Genomic DNA, 18731 nt, shown 5'->3' with positions numbered 1-18731 from the left:
CCACCAGCACAATGCACGACAGACCTAGTAACTCTCTAAGCAACAGTCAAAATAAGGATCAGAACTGAAAAAAAAAAAAAACTAATTTGCTCATGCAGGTTGCACAACACAAAAAACATCTGCCCTTTTAATTTCTGAAACAAAGATATCAGAAAGTGATGAGTTCCCTGTTGAGGGGATATACTGTATATTTGTATATTTCCTATTGTTACATCCTATTTAGTAATAGGTTTAGCAGACTCGTCAACAGTGACTATATTAACTCAGGGTCTCTTCTATATCAAATTAATTCTAACAAAGTGTTTATTGTGTTATGATGCTTTGCACATTTTCACAGCAACTTCTGTATTTAAAGTTTGGTTTGATTTCAAAGATATAACAGCCACAATTAATTATGGTTAGAATTTAATCTAATTCTATTATTTGCTGTTATATATTCTTAAATAAATTATGTGCTGTTATATACACTACTGTTTAAAGGTTTGATTTAAAAAATATTTTGGATGCATTGTTACAACTATATCAATATATATATATATATATTAGGGGTGTAACGATACGCGTATTCGTATTGAACCGTTCGGTACGACGCTTTCGGTTCGGTACGCGGTACGCATTATGTATACCGAACGGTTCGTTGGAGTAATTAATTATATTTGAAAAAAAAAAAAAAAAAGAGAGAGAGAGAAATATAATGATATGCGTTCAACAAGGTAGCCCAATAACCCAAACAACGTAACAGGCAACGCCCCTGACACTCCCGAAGAAGAAAAAAACACCATCTTATATGTTTATGTTAGGCTACTCAGCAGGCGCTCGCTCACTCAGTACACGCTGAAGGCTCGTTGCAAAATGTCGAATGCATTTAACAGACCAGAAATATAAGATCCTCCAATAACCAACAGGTCTGGTGTTTGGGTGCACTTTGGATTCCCTTTAAGCTATAATGGTGATGGCAAGAGAGTGGTGGATAAAAAAACAACGGTATGTCGCATCTGCAACATGACAGGGTACACCAGCGGGAATAAAAAAAAAAAAAAAAAAAACACCAGCGGGAATATCTGGGATATATGCGTCAGTACTATCTGGGAAAAGACGAAAAAAAGGAGAAACATGCACGCAGCAAACTATCCCTGCAGCATTTAGACACTATAGCTTACAGGGAATCCAACCCAAACACCAGACCTGTTGGTTATTTTAGGATCTTATATTTCTGGTCTGTTAAATGCATTCGACATTTTGCAACGAGCCTTCAGCGCGTGCTGAGTGAGCGAGCGCCTTAGGGGCCGTTCACATATCGTGCCTAAAAACGCATGGAAAACGCTAAGCGCGTCTTTCTCCTCCTTTCCAAAGCGCTTGGGCAGAAGCGCTCATGAGGCGTCTGTCTTTGCTAAGCAACAATGACGTGCTCTCTCCATGAGACGCGGAAATTTCAGCGAAGGATAAATGGATTTGCAGCTCTAAAAATCGCTTGCAGTAGCTCTGCTACTAAATTTATTTCAAAATTGCAATCCATATACAACTATGATCAGCTGTTCCTTCATCTTGGCTGAGCTCTCAACGTTGTTACGGGAAAGGATGAAGCTGATTGGTTAGTTCTTGTCACATGACCCGGGGTGCGCTTGCGGCATTCTGAAAAGTTGAGATGTTTTTACATTTTGCTGTATCTAAAACGTATCGAACCGAACCGAACCGAACCGTGACATCAGTGTATCGTATCGAACCGAACCGTGAATTTTGTGAACCGTTACACCCCTAATATATATATATATATATATATATTAACAAAATATATTTTAACAAAATTTACTGAGTTGAATATCACAGATGTACAGCATATGAACATATGTGCTGGGTGGAGTCTGCTTGGCCTGACTGACTGTCTCTTGGCAGACACATATTTTGTAAACGAAAGCTTGACTGTGCATAAAGGGTGCTAAAAAGTTCTTTATTTTCAGTTGTAAGGCTTCAAATGGGTTTTTAACATAACACTACCACGTGTATGGTCAGTTGACATTTAAACTGTCCCTACTCACCCTTCTACAACCTTCTCCTTTCCTTTCAAAACCGAGGCAACCGCAGCGAAAGCCTATACCATGACGTAATGCCAGAATGGAATTTTTGAGCTTTTGTGAGTGTCGTAGCAGGCTTCCAAAACTCTACATCATTCACACCACGATTTTCAACTACATAGAAAAAAAGACCGCTTTCTGTCCCATCTGCAAGTTTTCCTGCCTCGAAACTGTGCAGTTGTTAAGATATGCATTTTATTTTTAAATGAATTATATTCAAAGCCAGATATTTTCACATAAAAAGGACTTTCAAGTAGTGATTAACGCCTTAAAAACATATAAACAAAATATTAAAGGGTCATGAAACCCCCCTCTTTCAGCTCAAGTCTAGCTCACAATCTTTTTGAAAAATGCAACTGAAATGGGCGTGGTGGCTGTGAGAAGGCGGGAGGGGAGTGGGTGTGGTACGGCAGGAGAGAGGAGAGGAGAGGGGAGGGAGGAAACTCTCATCGCCAGCATATCGACTGTCACTAAAAATAAGTGGTAAAACGTGAGGAAATACTAATAAAAAAAAATAAAAAAAACTGGAAAAGTTAAAATCTAATTAAATACACTGACACTTTATTTTTGTCTTTTCAAGAGTTACTGAATGCCCTGCTACATATATCCTACAGTAATCGTAATTCTATTTAAAACATATTAATGTACATGAGTAATTACAGTCATTATAAAATATAAAGTTGTTTATATACACACTATGAATGCATATATTTGAAAAAAAAAAAATAACGCTTAAAAAAAAACATTGCGTACATAGCATAGATCTACGCGCCCGCTGAACCCCAAATAAAGATGGACAGTGACATAGAAATTTGCAGTGGCAGCAGTACGCAGGGCTCTGTGGAGGTGGAGGACTTCTCTCCTCCTGATTCCCAAGGGCTAAATGGAGATATACTAGATGGCAGTGCAGGTCCTCTGCCCTATCAATTTGAGCCAATAGCCCCAGCCGTGACTGTGGACGAAAACATGGACGAACCGGAGGCTGTGCGGATGGGAGAAGTGTCAGAATGGTAGCTAGCTGATAGCTAACTAATCAGAGAAGACTAAAAACTCTTCTGCAGGCACTAGACCTGAAAATAGCGTTTTCATTCATAAACGTATAATTTTGCAACAGGTGTACTTGTGGTCACTGTACCAGGCTGTCTCCAAGAGAAAACTTGTGCTGTAGAGAGGTGGCACAGGTAAACGCAACTTGACACTCAATTCACTGTATTGCAATTCAGTATGTAATCAGTCAAAATAGGCGTTTTATCATATGTAGGTTTTGGGCATGTTTCCATTACACACACACATATATATATATATATATATATACACACACACACACATACACATACGTGTGTGTGTGTGTATATATATATACATATACATATAATACACCTTTTATTTTATTATTACTTTTAATTCCTAACATGTAGGTGATGCACAGATGTGAGCAGGTTGGTGGGGCAGCATGCATAACTGCTCATCCAGGTTTTGAACCTGTCGCCCTAAACACATTTGTTTTGCAAGCTGTTTATGGCACATATCGCCAGCTCTATGGTGACATGGAGAACACAGTCCTCAATAGGTTAGTAACATTCTTACCTGGTGTTAACTAAACATATCATTTCAGATTAACATACATTTACAGTACAGGTAGCATTTTAGTATTTTATGTAATGATCCATAACAAGTTAAACTAAAGTTTCAATCTCAGTTGCTACAGACACCTGGCCTATAGGAATTTTGTCCGGTGGTGCTGGGGGTACCTTGGCCGACACATTAGGGTGGTGATTCCTTCGTGTGCTGTTACCCGCATCAGAGAGCAGTTCCCTGACAACACTGGAACCTATTCAGGTTTTCAACCCCCTCCCCTTGACTAAAATAAAGAACTTATCATTTCAATTTTTCCATGTAATTTGTTTATTTACTTTCGATCACAGACAGACAGAAGGTGGTCTAAATCGTGACGTGTGTTGTGCAACAGCTTCACTCTTTTCAGGTCTTTGAAACTGTGTGCAGAGGTGGTCAGGAACTTGCAGTCCTTTTAGAGATTCCTGAAACAGTTGTGGCTGCTCCAACACACTTTCAAAAAGCAGATCCTGCAATCTGTCAACATATTCTGCAGAACATTATAAAAAGAATTAGTACATTACAAATAGATAGATAGACAAAGACAGATAGACAGACAGATAGATACATAAATATAGATAGACAGACAGATAGACAGACAGACATATACATATATAGATAGATAGATAGACAAAGACAGACAGATAGATAGATATAGATATACAAAGACCGATAGACAGATAGATACATAAATATAGATAGACAAAGATAGACAGACAGATAGATAGACAAAGACAGATAGACACAAAGACAGACAGACAGACAGACAGACAGATAGATAGATAGATTGATAGATAGATAGATAATACCAAATGTGGGATTTCTTTTCAGAAGTCGTACTGTGTACTCTCCTCTTCTGTAGCGTGGATACTGCATATGCCATCGGAGCTCCCCTGCAGCTGTTGTTGCTTGTGGTCTTCCGCTATTTTCATTGTAGTGCATGGCTGCAAGTTGAGTCCTAAAAAGTAGGATCTGAAACATTAGGCCGGTGACACACTGACTGCGTGGCGTGAGCATGGCATTTCTGTTGTGTGTCAGCTGCGTGGCGTTTGCGAGGTGTTTTCCATGTCTTTACACACCAGAAGCGTGTCTGACCGCTGCTGCTGCTAGGTGACATATGATGAGCCTCAATGGTGATATATTTGAAATATGGGGAGAGAGTTGTGGAAGGCCTATACTTCATATTAAACATAAATATATAGCAGCAAAGACATCGTCGGCAGTGTTGACGTCAAAATAGGCTATTGAATATTTTGTTCTGTACTGACAGGTGCAGTATTTGAAAACCGATAATATTGTTTTTACATTAGGCTCCATTTATATTTTTGTTTGTCAAAACCTAGAGACTTTCAAACATCAAAATTACATGTATTAATATGTATTCGAGTCAAAATGACATATAAACATCTTTTCCTATTCAGGTTTGCATGGAAACGCTTCCAAGACGCTTGTATGTTGCTTGAAAAATAGGCATCGGTTCCATTTCTAGCATGCACACGTTTTCCGAGACGTTTTCCTGAGACCCGAATCACGCAGGCAGTGTGCAAGCTCTAACCTGTTAACATGGGAGCCAAAATAAAAACGGACATGCCACGCATCCAGTGTGTCACCGGCCTTAGATCAGGTAGTGCATGAACAGTTAAGATGCAGAGATGTGTTTAGAAAAAAAGTAAACTGTAAGAAAATTTTTAATGCAATTAAACTTAATTTGAATTAAAACCAGAACATACCGGCACAACATCCCCACAAAAGAGAATGCCACGCTCTTTGGTGCAAACTTGAGGATCAGACTGTGATATGACTCCAGTCCTGATGTCTGGAAGTCAGAACTTAGGTTCTCTAGGTCTTTCAGCAACTTGGGTGCCAAGATGACCTGAGTGAGCTTTTCACATGCAGCAGTACCTAATTATAAAATAAAGTAAAAACATAAAATATATTGATAAATCACTAGTTTAGACATTATACAAAATGTAATGAATTAAACTACAATAAATGTTAAAGGTTATTTACTTGGTTTAAGCCACTGTCTTGCCTGGTCACCAACAAGAGGAGGATGCTGGCATCTTTGGAATTCACCTTCATGCTCATGGATATCTTGTACATGGTTAACAACAGATCTCCATTTTGCAACAATTTCCTTTCCTGATGATGATGAGGCTCCACACCAGTAAAGGTGATTCACGATGCTTTTTTTCCAGGGGCCAACCTCTTTGCAGCTTCTTTGCTTTGCAAGCTCATCAATTTTCTTGCCAACACCTAGAGTATGCAAAAGCATTAATACGATATGATAGACACAACAACACATACATAACATATAATTATGAATCCTTGTTTTTATAGATATGGCTATTATTAGAACTACTAAATTATTAACCTTTTGCCATGTGCCATGCATCATATCTGTGCAAAATGCTTGGTCTACTCTCTCTGAGGAACTTCATCACACCAGGATGTCTATCAGTGACAATCTTTCGCACAGTTACTCCTCTCTGCTCTAGCTCTCTCAGGCTTCTTTCTAAACCTTCCTTCTCCATACGCTGACTGTTGCCGACTTCATTGCTCTGAAAAATCATATCAACCTTCTTCAAAAAACTTTAAGCATGATTGTGTTCAAAGACAAATGTATGATCTGCTTTCCACTCATTCAATGCTAATAAACAAATCACTACAACCTTACCTGAATGAGCTGAATTTCCATGATCTTGTTTGCTCTGAGGTCCATCAGCGAGTATGTTCCATACTTTGCACTGTGTCCTAAACAATGTCATATTAGCATGTACATTTTTAGTGCTTGAAATAAACTCTGTAGTAGTAATTTATAACAGCACATTTTTATAGCTAACTGAAATGGCATATTATCAACATAACTGCACATACCAGGTGAGTCAGCACGCATGTCCCCACCCAGAACTACATTCCTTCCTTTGAGTGCTTCTGCAATCACAGTATTTTGATGCTGTTTCCACTGCCAATTGATTGTTGGGAATAGGAATGTCCTTTGGTGTTTCAGGTATGTAGTGTGGCAAATCCCCTGAATGTTGAATGCCTGCATAAACTGACCCAAAAGAAAAACAGTTAAATATACAAGTTAAAACTGTAAAAAATGATTATTATACAAATCCCACATATTTTGGAGAGAAAAAATAAATCTTACCTTGGTGACTTGCAAGAAGGATGAGCCACTAAAGAGCACAGCAGCAGCAAGCTGCAGATTCCCAGCTGGTATGTTCTTGACATACGGTTGGCTGGCCCACTGTTTGTGATGTTCACAATGAACACAGGTCTGGTCCACATGTAGAACTGTACCCACTGTTCTGCTCTTTATTGCACAGTGTCTCGAGCAGGCAGGGCAATTCTTGAACAGGTCCATGAGGTTTTCCTCATAAACAATGAATTTCCTCATTATATGGGGTGGTGTTGCAATTACAGTGCTACAACAAACAGCAATATAAATAAACATTATTAATAATAATTAAATATGAATGTCTGATGAATAGAAGTACATAAAAAAAAACATGACCAGTCTATGAGTACCTCTCATTATAGATGCTGCTGTCAGTCATTCCTGGTTGGAAACTACAATCAGAATCCTCAGCCTCTCTTCTGGGTCTTTTCAAAGGGGTAGAGGTTGCAAGAGGACCTTTTTCTAGTGGTATGAATGGTGTGGAAGTGTTGCAACCAACATGCCTTTTCTGTTGCTTCACCTGAGTGCCTATTACATTAGATATTTCTAAATGAAATAAATACATTGTGCCTAATACACTTAAATAAAAAAACTCTGAAACTATTAACGATTTTTGATGTTTAATACTGTAAAGTGTGCAACATACTCTTGCTCCTTCGTTCAGGTTTCCAGCGATGTTGCGTTGACATATGCTTCATGTCGGGATGGGTTTGACATGCAGCATCTTTTTTGGCGGGCTGTTCGGTCTGACACGCCATCTCGCAACACAGTTTAGGCTGACAATACAAACATATTAATTTCCAAAGACTTCCCAAACATATTTAAATATATTACATATTTAATTACACGAATTAAGCATACAATTGAGGTACTATCGAAATATCAAATATTTTAATAACGAGCGCTTATTTAACAAAAGGCAAGTAAAACGAATAGGTTTAAATTTTAGACACACACATACCTCTGAAAGTATAGAAAAGTCCTCGGGACTTGGCACCGCATCAATCGCGAGACGCAACTTGCATTGGTAGTCAACAAGGCCAAAGTCCACCATTCTCCAATTCTCGAAGCTCTCTCTCGAAAAATGTTTGCTGCACACATATAATCTGGATGTGTCCGTGGTTGATGGCCAACCAACCGCCCGCAGCCAGAGTCTAGCCCTGGCAGCATCGCGGGGAAACATATGCAACCCATTTGAACTTTTGCACCACGAAAACAAACACTTGCGTCCCATGATCGCCTCACTCATCTACTGCGCGATATCACAGCTTGCTTGACAAGTCTGTCGTTGGGAAGATCCACGTGGTGTCATGAATAATTAAGAGAGTGTCTTCTCATTGGATAAAAAACTCAGTCTCATTAATAATTATGAGACACCGATGAGTCATCAAAGTACTATCGTGCTCTGCCACGTCACAGCCTGTGACGTGGACAGGATGAAGATTTTAAACCCGGAAGACGAAAATAGCGTATAAAAACTAAAATTTAACCATTTCCCCCCTACTATTAAATCTAACAGATGCTAACATTGTCTTCAGTGGTGTTCAACACACATACCTCTGTTAAAATCTCAGAAATTTTGGTTTAGGGTTTCATGACTCTTTAAGGTGTATAAAGTGTAAACCACAAATTTTGGAAAAAAACCTTGCATTCATTGTATTATAGAAAAACTCACAGAAGAATAAACAATGAACAAGAGACAATGAGAGTGAGTCTGACCGACACAGATGCTGCCCACAGACAGCAATCATCAAATTAAACCATTTTAAGTGAACGTATGTGTGAAGCTAAAAGCCAATGAGCTGACCTCAAACAGCAATGCTAATGGCTCTGCTTTAAATTACATTACCCTGTCGTCCTACCTCTCCAAACACACACCCAGTGACCCAGACACCCCCTACTAGCTGAGCATCTCCTAGACTGCAAGGACAAACCTTGCATTTTACTCACTGAACACATGATGGAATACAGAAAATACTGCACTGGTTAATAAAATTCACATGCATTTTTAGATCTAGCAAAAACAAATTCACATTTTTGTGCATGAAGTAAAGTGAATGATATATTTGCTCATTTATTTCTAAAAAGACACCATCTCTACATTTTCTCTCCTCAGCCATGTGTTTTAGTTATTTAAACAGATGTGGATCCACATCACATCTTGTGGCCATACCCTGACAGTGGACATTATCTCCACTCTCTTGGTCATGTCATACTGCTGAGTCCAGAGTAACAGGGTTTCTGGGTCTGCATGTGTTAGTTTGTGTATGTTTGTTTGTTAATCATCTGTGTATTTGGCGATTTGTGGGTGTGTTTGCATGCATGAATTCTGAAGACAAACATGATACCCCATATCCCATCCATGCTGACTAAGCAGTCCTGCCCCAACCACAACTGTTTAACATGCAACCACCTTCAGCATTGCAGTCAGCCTCACTGTACTCCAAAAGACATACTATTGTGTGGTACGTGATCACAAACCTGGTTGATTCATAGATTCAAAATAGTTTTTCAAATGATTTTTTTAGCAGTGTGATTTTAGTATCATTAAAATACTATTATAGTTTTTGTTTTTATATTTTCAGTTTTCATTTTAAAGTTTTAGCTATTTTGTTGTTTTGTCATTTTTTTTTGTAGCTTTTGTTCATATATTTATGTGTGTGTGTGTGTGTTTGTGTGTGTGTGTGTACACCGTTTTTATTAATTTAATTTAAATTAATTTTTATGTCAGTTTTAGTTTTAGTTATTTTAGTAAACAAAGTTTAACTACAATAGAAAAATACTGCCTTTTTATATTTACCGTAATTTCTTTATACTTTTTAATAATTTATTTCAGTTAACATTTATTTTATTTCAAATAACAAAATAGGTTTTCATTTTAGTTTCAGTTTTAGCACAATACTACAATAACCCTGATTAATGGGGTATGTTTAAGAAAAACAACTTGTACAGTGAACAATGCATCAAATTCAGAAAATAGCATATTCATAGAACTCCATTAAAATGAAAATACATCAAGAATACATCTAAAGTCTGAAAGCCATGTTTGTTTACATAAGGCCTGAGCATGAAAAATTCACGACTACCCATCCAATAAACCATTTCTGGGTCTAGTCTTCTCTTCTGTACCCGCCTACATGCGTTACCTATGAGGCCTTTCCCCTTTCCTCAAACAATGACTGCTTTATACTCAAGGCCCGAAGTACCACCGTGGGAATGTGCTGAGGGGGAGTACATGTTTTATTCTGCTATTGGCACCCTAACCAGAGGCTGGCGACGCAAAGGTTAAAACTGCTACATACAAGTACTCAAGGCAGTTGGTGTGGAAAAATTGTCAATTTCAGGACAGTATGGAGTTAATTTGCACATTTTAACAAATGGTCCAAAAAACATTTGCCAGCAAGTTTAATGTTCCCATGTAAATCTTCTGGCGAGGTGCAATTAGCACATCAGTGCCAGATCTGCAACATCCTGATCTATTAAAGTGCCCCTATTATGGATTTTGAATATGACTTATCTGCAGTGTGTAACACAGCTATAAGTGAATGAAAACACACTCCAAAGTCCAAACCAATAGGCCACGACTTCCCCATGCAAGCAAGCATGTCAAGCCTGTTGTTGGGGACTCCAAAAAACAATACCTTTCATAACCTATAATAGGGACGTTCACTGTCCCACTTATTTCAGCGAATCGATTCTTTCGGATAGTTCTTTTAGAAGAACGGTTCAAAATGTTTTTATTTTTTAGAACGGTTCATAAATGATTCGGTGATACAGCGATGTAACTGCGTCACCACGTGGTCTCTGACATCCCGGCGTGGACTATATGATCTAAATCTAAATCTCTTCAGGTATAATGCTGTTTATTTGAAAACGTAGTCATTTAGAACCAAATAAATAATTTGGATCTCTTGGCGGATTTTTTGCACGTTTTAAAAAGAAGCTTTAACTTTCATATGATATGTGTATCAATAAAATTGTCACACAATCAAGTCAATATATGCTACGTTTAGAACGTTTTATTCATAACTTTGCAGCTCTTCGGCTAATCTTAACTTTTTCGATCCTTTCGCTCACACGGTTCAATTGATTATTGGTTCATAGCGAATCGGTTCTCGGTTCAGCGAGTTGACTCGGCATGTGCTCGGATCTATCCAGTGCGATCAACAAACCAACGATTGTGAAGCAGTGTTCTGACGATTTGTGCTACCCTGATATATTTTGCTACCTCCCATTAAAACAAATGGTAGCATAATTCGATAGCAAAAATGCTACCTACCAGATTTTGCTTCCAGCATGATATTATTAGGTGCGGTACACCTACCCCAAACATAACCTTACAGTAGGATAAATACAGCGTCGGTAGCATAATCTGATAGGTAGCATTATTCGTCAGATCACCGGTTCAACAAGAATTATTCCTTTCACGATTGGTTCGAAAAGACGCCAATGTCGTAAAGATATTACGCATCCCTCTCTCTGAATATCACCTTGACGCCGTCTAATGATGTCTACCACACCAACAACATCTGGAAAACCATGCGCATGATGACTATACAGATGTTGTTTCTGTGTCAGAGATGCGCCCCTCCTGAATCACATTACCTCGCTTCAGCAGTCAAACTGGAGTCCTTCCTAAAGCACCGACAGCAGCAGTAGTAGGCTAGCCTCGTGCTCATTTACCTTGCAATGCGCAGAACTGTCAGAAACACGCCAGACCTTCAAACAAGCAAAATACACATCCGCGCTACTGTAGGAAATGCTGTTTTGATCCCAAAGCCATGCTGTAGGATAAACAATCGCATTATAATAAATTTATCAGCAGTGCGATTATTCCGTATCAAAACGAGGAAATTACCGTTATGTTTAATATGTGTTATGGACGTATATTTAAGCACTGTGGTGTGTTTGGTTCGGTGGTCGAGGAGCCCTACCTCGTTCCAGCTTCACCTGGGATGATGATGATGGAGCGCGCAGACTTTTGCTGCAATGACTCAACGCTCCCAGGAGCGAGACCACGTGACCCAACTCTGCACCCCTTCTATCTCAGTCATCCAAATCTACACTGCGCTTTTAAAGTCAGATACAGTTTTATGCCATGGTAGTCGTGAAGGGATAAAATCCCGTACAAGATTAATAATTTTCTTGAGATGGAATATAATATTTATATCCAGTAAACGTGCTTTCCAGGTATAGGCTACACTGTAGAAAATGTCAAAACTTACTGGAAACTGGTTGCCAGAACATAATAAAATGACACCAGTGTTACCTAATTAAATCATATAACGTCCCATTTTAACAACGATTCATCATGAAAAATATTGTTATATACATTTAGATATATAAATGTACATTTTTGTAAAATATTATTTTAACTTAGGCCTATATGGGAACTTACCAATTTTTACTGTAGTAACCTATTTTTATATTATTTCCCCGTTAAAATTTACATATTACATTTTTTACAGTGTATCTATGCCACGAAATAAAGCAATTTAAAAGTTGTGGATCTGTCTCAGAGGGGTTTGTGAATAATTACACTTACTGTAAAGTAGGTGGGCTCTTATTCTGTGAACGTTGATAACGGGTTGCACCATATAGAATAAACTGCTCAAACTGTTATAAAAGTGATTTAACTTTTTAACTTACCTGATGTCGTCAAGTCTCCTAATTCCTGTTACAATCCCACTTAATGTCTAACTTTAAACCCATCTTGTTTCTTCACTATGCTCTTACACCCACCAGACTTCCAGCACAAAACTCTAAGATTAACTCTTTGGTGCTCATTTAAAAGTAAGTATCTCAAGTTTGACCAAGAGCTGTGTATTTTTCAGCCCGTCTGACACCCAGAAAAAGGAAGTGTACCAATCCAGACTTTACGTCTGTTGGCTGGCCATGCATCCCGCCCTGCCCTTCAGCTTGACTCATGTGCAAGACTAGACCATTGAATACAGTAACGGAGTCAACACAGGCCTCTGAGAACTGAAGTGGAGCAATTAATTCTGTATAGCTATACTATCTCTAGACAATGTACAATGTGAAGATATTATACATGAATTGTGTAGTAAAAAGTGCAATATAAATGTTTACACTCATAAAAACAAAACTGTCACTGGAACAGTAAAGTTAGTACCAATATGTACTTTCAAGGTCTGTCTGTCTGTCTCTCATTACACTAGGTAAAATATTGTTCCATGGAAACTCATCAAATATCGAATCATATTCCACAGCAATTGCACATGGTCAAATAATACTGCCACACTATAAACAGTATTGTTTGGAAAATAATAGTGTGCATTGTCTTATGTAGTGTTGTCATTTAATAGATTAATAGTGGGTTTTAGATGCACAAGTGGTGCTTTGAGTAGATCTGAGGAAAATTATTATTATTTTAATCAGCACATGGGTGTGATCTCAGCAGGTTGGAGTTTACATTTCCACTTTTGCATTTAACAGAGCTTTAAAGTGACTTATAGTGCATTCAAGCTATAAATTTTTTTTATCAGTATGTGTGTTCCCTGGGAATCAAAGCCACAACCTTTTGCACTGATAATGCAATGTTCTACCACTGAGCCACAAGAACACTTTTTACCATTTACATGACAAAGACACTAAATATTCATGATATCACACAGAATAAAGCAGAACACAAAACATCTCTACTGTAGACACTTTCACAGAAGAATCCTTGGGCGAAACATGGACAAACATTTCACTTTACATTTGAGGTTACCTGCTGTTACTTACAGACAGAAAAATTAATTTGGCCAAATTTTAGCCTATTAGACACATCCATTTATACATACAATTAGTGCTGGATGTTTTTAATTACTAAACTAAATTCATCGACTATGGCATTTAAAGGAGGAAACCAATGGCCAAGTATGGTTATCCCTATCGTTGCTAGAAAAGTCTCAATGCCCCATCTAGTGGTCAATCTGAATTTGACCCAGAGGACCCCAATCAAACTCCAAACATACATTGTATTAACATAATGCTAATTTTACTCTAATATATTTGTAAAAAATATTCAAAGTGTCCCATACATATTCATATGTGAAACAAAAACTTGTTTTTGAAAATGTAGAAGTTAAATGATAGAAACTAAAAACAAATGGCTATATGAAAAATTTGTCATATTTTAGATGGTTTTCTATTTCCAGACAAAAAAAAAAAAAAAAAATGCATATGTCGACTTGCACAAATGGCACATTTATTGCTGTTGGATTCCATTAGCTTGTTTTGACACTGTATTAAAGGGTTAGTTCACCCAAAAATCTAAATTATGTCATTAATATAATAACTCACCCTCATGTCGTTCCAAACCTGTGAGACCTCCATTTGTTTTAACTTAGAGGGAGTGTCAGCCACATTAAAAAAGTTAACAGCTTAAGTCATTTGTGGATTAATGCGTATTGGAGACGCGAACCGTTTAAAACGATTCAGTTCAATTTGGTGAACTGGTTCAAGAAGATCCAGTTACATCGGGTGATTCATTCGTGAACTGGATATCACTAATCTGCAGTGTTTTGAAATCTCACAACAGACCCGGAAGAGAAGAATATGCTGAATAAAGCCCTAGTTTTTGCTATTTTTGGATCAAAATGTATTTTCGATGCTTCAAAAAATTCTAACTGACCCTCTGATGTCAAATGGACTACTTCGAAGATGTTTTTCTTACCTTTCTGGACATGGAGAGTATACCGTACACACAGTTTCAATGGAGGGACTGAGAGCTTTCGGACTAAATCTAAAATATCTTAAACTGTGTTCCGAAGATGGACGGAGGTCTGACGGGTTTGGAACGACATGAGGTTGAGTTATTAATTACATAATTTTGATTTTTGGGTGAACTAACCCTTTAAGCTTCTTGTTCACTGCTTAAAGATTGGGGTGATTTTGCACCAATACCAGACTTCAAAATCTAAAATCAAATTGCTGCCCCAGTACTGGCAAATATTAGCTGGAACTCAAAAAGTATGAATGAGCCATGTCAAACTGGATTGTAAGAGTACTGGAGAGGTTTTTTTTTATATGGATATATCAAGGCAACGGTTGGTTGAAGCAAAGTCACTCAATCTGAAACACATTTGCATTTTGGATATATATATACTAGGTAATCTATCCAAAAATCACATATAAGGATATATATTTAAATGACTCAATTTAAATAGTTTACTAGGCTTGGATTAATTTTGTACCTGATGTAAAACAAAAACAGAATATCACTTTTGACACATGATGTTTTGCAAACATGATGACTAAACTATAAAACTATTAGGCCTACTGCCTTCATTTTTGTAAAAAAAAAAACAAAACAAAAAAACAAGCTTTGATAGCTGTTCAAAGTTAAAATACATGTGCAAAGAATGTTTCCTGAACAAGACTGGACCCTTCTTTACAAAATATATTGAAAATTGTATTGTTAAATTAATTTAAAATAATTCTGAATTGAGATCATTTTTCTAGTTAACTTAAAGCTGCGGTAGGGAACTTTTGACGCTCTAGCGGTTAATAAACAGAACTGCTTGCGTCTTGCGGAAGAACATCGTAGCCGGAATTACTTCTCTCTGTTTATGTCTATGAAGAATCACAAAGGTACTGGGTTACTCCGCCGCGGTATCCCCGAAGCAATCTAAAATAGTCCGAATATTAACACTTATTATAGGTGCACCCTAGTGATTCAGGACAAGCCAAAAACACGGTTTGGAAAATGGATTCATGGTGTACTCGCTTATTATATACATTTTTCTACATTTTGAACACAAACAAAGTTACGGACCGCAGCTCTGATTGGTTATTTTTTACCAGGAGCGCATGACTTTCTGCAAATGGCAATAGGACCACTGGGAGGAGCCAGAGGTGCTTGATTTTTTCACAGATTATCTGTCTCATATTCTACTGTCAGGACATAATGACAGATTTAATAAATATGTAAAAAATATTTTTTTTTACAAAAGTTCCCTACAGCACCTTTAAATCTAAGCAGTAATGTAGCCTAATCACCATCAGAATTCAGAAGATAAAAACATCTCTGGTGTTTTTTTGATACATTGTTCTAGTGTGCTTGATTTTTGAATTTGAATACAAACTTCTTTGCTTTTGCTTTGGTAGCAATCTTATTAGTCTGCTCCCGATGCACTTGTCATTCACAGTACGCGCAAATTGAAAGCGTCGCGTCTGGCGCGTCAAACAGCGCTCGCGCTTTTTTAAACTTGAATGATGTGTCCAGAAATGACGCTGATAAACAGAAAAAATTAATATTTAGAATACATTGCAATCATTCCAAAACAGATGACAATAACTCACACACCTGCATTAGCTGTACTTCTTTCTTGTTTAGCCTTTTGCAAAGGTTCGCAGCACCTGAAAGAAAGATATGTTAATTACAGCAAACATTCAGAAGGCGGGACCTGCTTTGAAACGGCAGCATTAATTGGTTTAATTGCAGGTGAGTGACAATCCAACTATATCCAATGAACAATGAGGCTAGTATTTTGCTGCCGTGACTGGTGGACTGGCACAAGGTGAGGCCCCGCCCTCGCCTCAAAGCCCGAGGCCCCGCGCAGTTGCCTGCTCTGGGCCTGCTCTGCCTATAGGTCGCGCTGGCCGTGTATAGTATAGGCCTACCACATAAACCCTTGAACACACACACACAAGTCGGGAGTTCTTTCGGTCCAAAGATTTGAGCAGCATTTACTCACAATCCATAGCTTTCCAACTGATTGGAGCCGCGCTCAATTCCAGATTCATTGACATTACAAAGTCCGGTAGTTTAGATTTACTTGTGAATGGTGTAAAAGAGACATTTTTACTTTACATTATTGAAAACAATAACGTGGCTTGGTAGGCTATATGTAGGCTAATAATGTCCTAAGTGTTAAAATAGCTACAACGGGATGCTGCAGTGTTACAGTAATTGATATGTGTAAGTGCTAGGCTATGATATAATGAATTTAATTTAGTTGCCATTTCGCGTTTATTCATTTCATAAACTTTTCACCGTTAGGCCATTAGGCTAATTATCATCAATAACATTTTAATGTCTCTTGAATGACATGCTTGTTTTAAAAAACCCTGTAAAGTTCTACTTAATTACGTTTTATAGGCTACATTGATTTCAAGAAAAGACAAAACTGCAAAGGCCATATAAATTAGGAATGAGAAAATTACTAATTGTTTTTATAAGATAGGCTATAAAGTGGCCCTGTTGTATCTGTTTTTGTTGTTGTTTTTTGATAGGGGATTAATTAACCTTATAAACTCTTAGGCTAAACTAAATACACTTCCCAGTTAGCACTATAGGCTATAAGTTAATAAAAACGCAATAAGGCTTATAGCCTAGAGATGCTTTGAAAGATTCTGTAAGTGACTATTCCTGCGTGTATAGGCTACATCTTTCAGCACATTAATAATTACGCTTCTTTTTTTGTCCCGAGCCTTCATTGTGCACACGGCAGGGTTAAATAACACTTGTCTCTTTATTTTACCAGGAAGAAAATGCATACTCATACGGGAACATGCGAAGGTCAAGGGTTTGATCTCACTTATGTATTTGGCAGCAGGGAAGGAAATAATCGAATAATTCAGCAAATCTGTTTCTCTCTCTATCTTAGTCCAGGTATCAGAGCAATGCGCGAGACCTATCCGTGAACCCTCTTTAGTGGGTTTAGGAGAGTGATTTACACGAGATCGTTTCATTAAGGCATGCAAGAACTCATTATTAATCTGAAGAGTAGCCTAAATTAATTCAGATAAATTCTGTAATCAGTTTTATACATAACAAATTAAGTTATTTTTCGTCTGTTTGCAGATATTTTGCTTATGTTGAACTGTATTAATGTATCACCGAGTTTAATCACTTAACGTTAATAGCATATAGCCTACACAATATTTAACAAACCTACAATAATTTTAATTTTCAAAATAGCCTATAGGCTACCAGTTTTAAACAGTTCCCTATATGGGAAGATGTTGTTTCGGGTCAGATTATGTTAATTAGGCGATTTCTTGTTAGATTAGCCTATAGCCTATATTTATTCATATAAAGGTTATTGAAGTATTCGTAAAATATCTATAAATTTATTTATAAAATATATTTATATTATTTATTATTTTTTATAAAATGATTTTAGATCCAGTTGTAATAAATAGGCAAATATTTCTTGTCAGGACCTTTTTTACGCTTGAATACTAATAAAACAATTACAGACGAATAAATTTCGACGTTTAGGATCCTCGTGTAGTTGCACGCTATAAACACGCAAAATTCTTATAAACAAGCTCAATTATTAGCCAAAGTTATAAAACAACTCTTCAATTAATGGCAAGGAATTCCGCACTGAGTGCTCGTGGTCGTATTAATTCAGGATGAAACACAAACTGAAAAAAAATAAATAAATATAAATAAAATAATAATAATAACAATCTATTGGTGTTTATTCAGATGACACCTGGCAAAGTTTGAAAACATGAATGGGCAAGTGCGCGGCTCTGAAAGCACTGATCAGGGCATCAGGCGATGCATCTGACGGCTTTAAGACACGCTAAGAAATGGCCCTTTCTCCAAGCAATTAAAAAGTTTGAATGCAAATGTAGCTTTTGGTGAAAGCTCTGGTCGTGACGTAAAGTGCATTAGGCTATATTCTGTGTTTGATATGATCCACATGCCTTATGTCAAAATGTATTATGCTGACAGGACAAAAACGCAGTTATGGCCTTAAGCGATAAGAAAGCAACAAGTGCCTGAGCACGAGATGGTATGTGCTTGACACGAATTAATATTTAAATAACATTAAATTTACCTGCTAGAACTTTATCATAACAAAATAATATAAATGTGGAAACATTGCTTGAGACTC

At 37.4% G+C, this 18731-nt stretch overlaps 2 protein-coding genes and 1 long non-coding RNA gene across 8 annotated transcripts in view; 1 reads left to right on the top strand and 2 right to left on the bottom strand.

Annotated features, from left to right (window-relative positions):
- The window catches only part of LOC128031650 (heat shock 70 kDa protein 12A-like), a 41086-nt gene extending 29178 nt beyond the window's left edge, over positions 1-11908 (bottom strand). For 3 of the 5 annotated variants that reach the window (XM_052619965.1, XM_052619969.1, XM_052619967.1), the window contains exon 1: positions 11805-11908. The gene's annotated coding sequence lies outside the window, so the exon portion shown is untranslated. Of the gene's footprint in view, positions 1-11475; positions 11737-11804 lie in introns of those variants that run through there. The other 2 variants (XM_052619968.1, XM_052619966.1) reach the window with 2 other exon arrangements.
- LOC128031678 (uncharacterized) lies at positions 2369-3920 on the top strand. Its single transcript, XR_008188129.1, has 3 exons — positions 2369-3253; positions 3491-3642; positions 3772-3920. It is a non-coding gene; the product is annotated as an uncharacterized LOC128031678 (long non-coding RNA).
- Positions 3992-8535, bottom strand: LOC128031649 (uncharacterized). 2 transcript variants are annotated; one of them, XM_052619963.1, is made up of 11 exons: positions 7832-8535; positions 7517-7646; positions 7221-7398; positions 6841-7117; positions 6564-6741; positions 6364-6440; positions 6061-6247; positions 5697-5942; positions 5417-5588; positions 4496-4644; positions 3992-4176 (listed from the first exon to the last, which is right to left on the bottom strand). In XM_052619963.1, exons 1-11 carry the CDS (start codon positions 8117-8119, stop codon positions 3992-3994), a joined length of 2067 nt encoding a protein of 688 aa, XP_052475923.1. In that variant the 5' UTR covers positions 8120-8535. The 2 variants fall into 2 exon arrangements, with proteins under 2 accessions (XP_052475923.1, XP_052475924.1); XM_052619964.1 differs by having other exon boundaries at positions 7517-8533.
- Positions 11909-18731: the final 6823 nt, after the last annotated feature.

This window comes from Carassius gibelio, chromosome A17 (genome assembly GCF_023724105.1).
Source record: "Carassius gibelio isolate Cgi1373 ecotype wild population from Czech Republic chromosome A17, carGib1.2-hapl.c, whole genome shotgun sequence".
NCBI classification, from domain to species: Eukaryota; Metazoa; Chordata; class Actinopteri; order Cypriniformes; family Cyprinidae; genus Carassius; species Carassius gibelio.
Note: the sequence above shows the minus strand (reverse complement) of the source record. Positions and strands in the feature narration are given on the sequence as shown.

Coding starts and splice junctions, on each gene's coding strand:
- LOC128031649 (XM_052619963.1), bottom strand. CDS start 8,119: ATGAGTGAGGCGATCATGGGACGCAAGTGTTTGTTTTCGTGGTGCAAA. Junction 7,399..7,516: donor ACCTGAACGAAGGAGCAAGA/GTATGTTGCACA, acceptor CTAATGTAATAG/GCACTCAGGTGAAGCAACAG. Junction 6,742..6,840: donor CCTTCTTGCAAGTCACCAAG/GTAAGATTTATT, acceptor CTTTTGGGTCAG/TTTATGCAGGCATTCAACAT.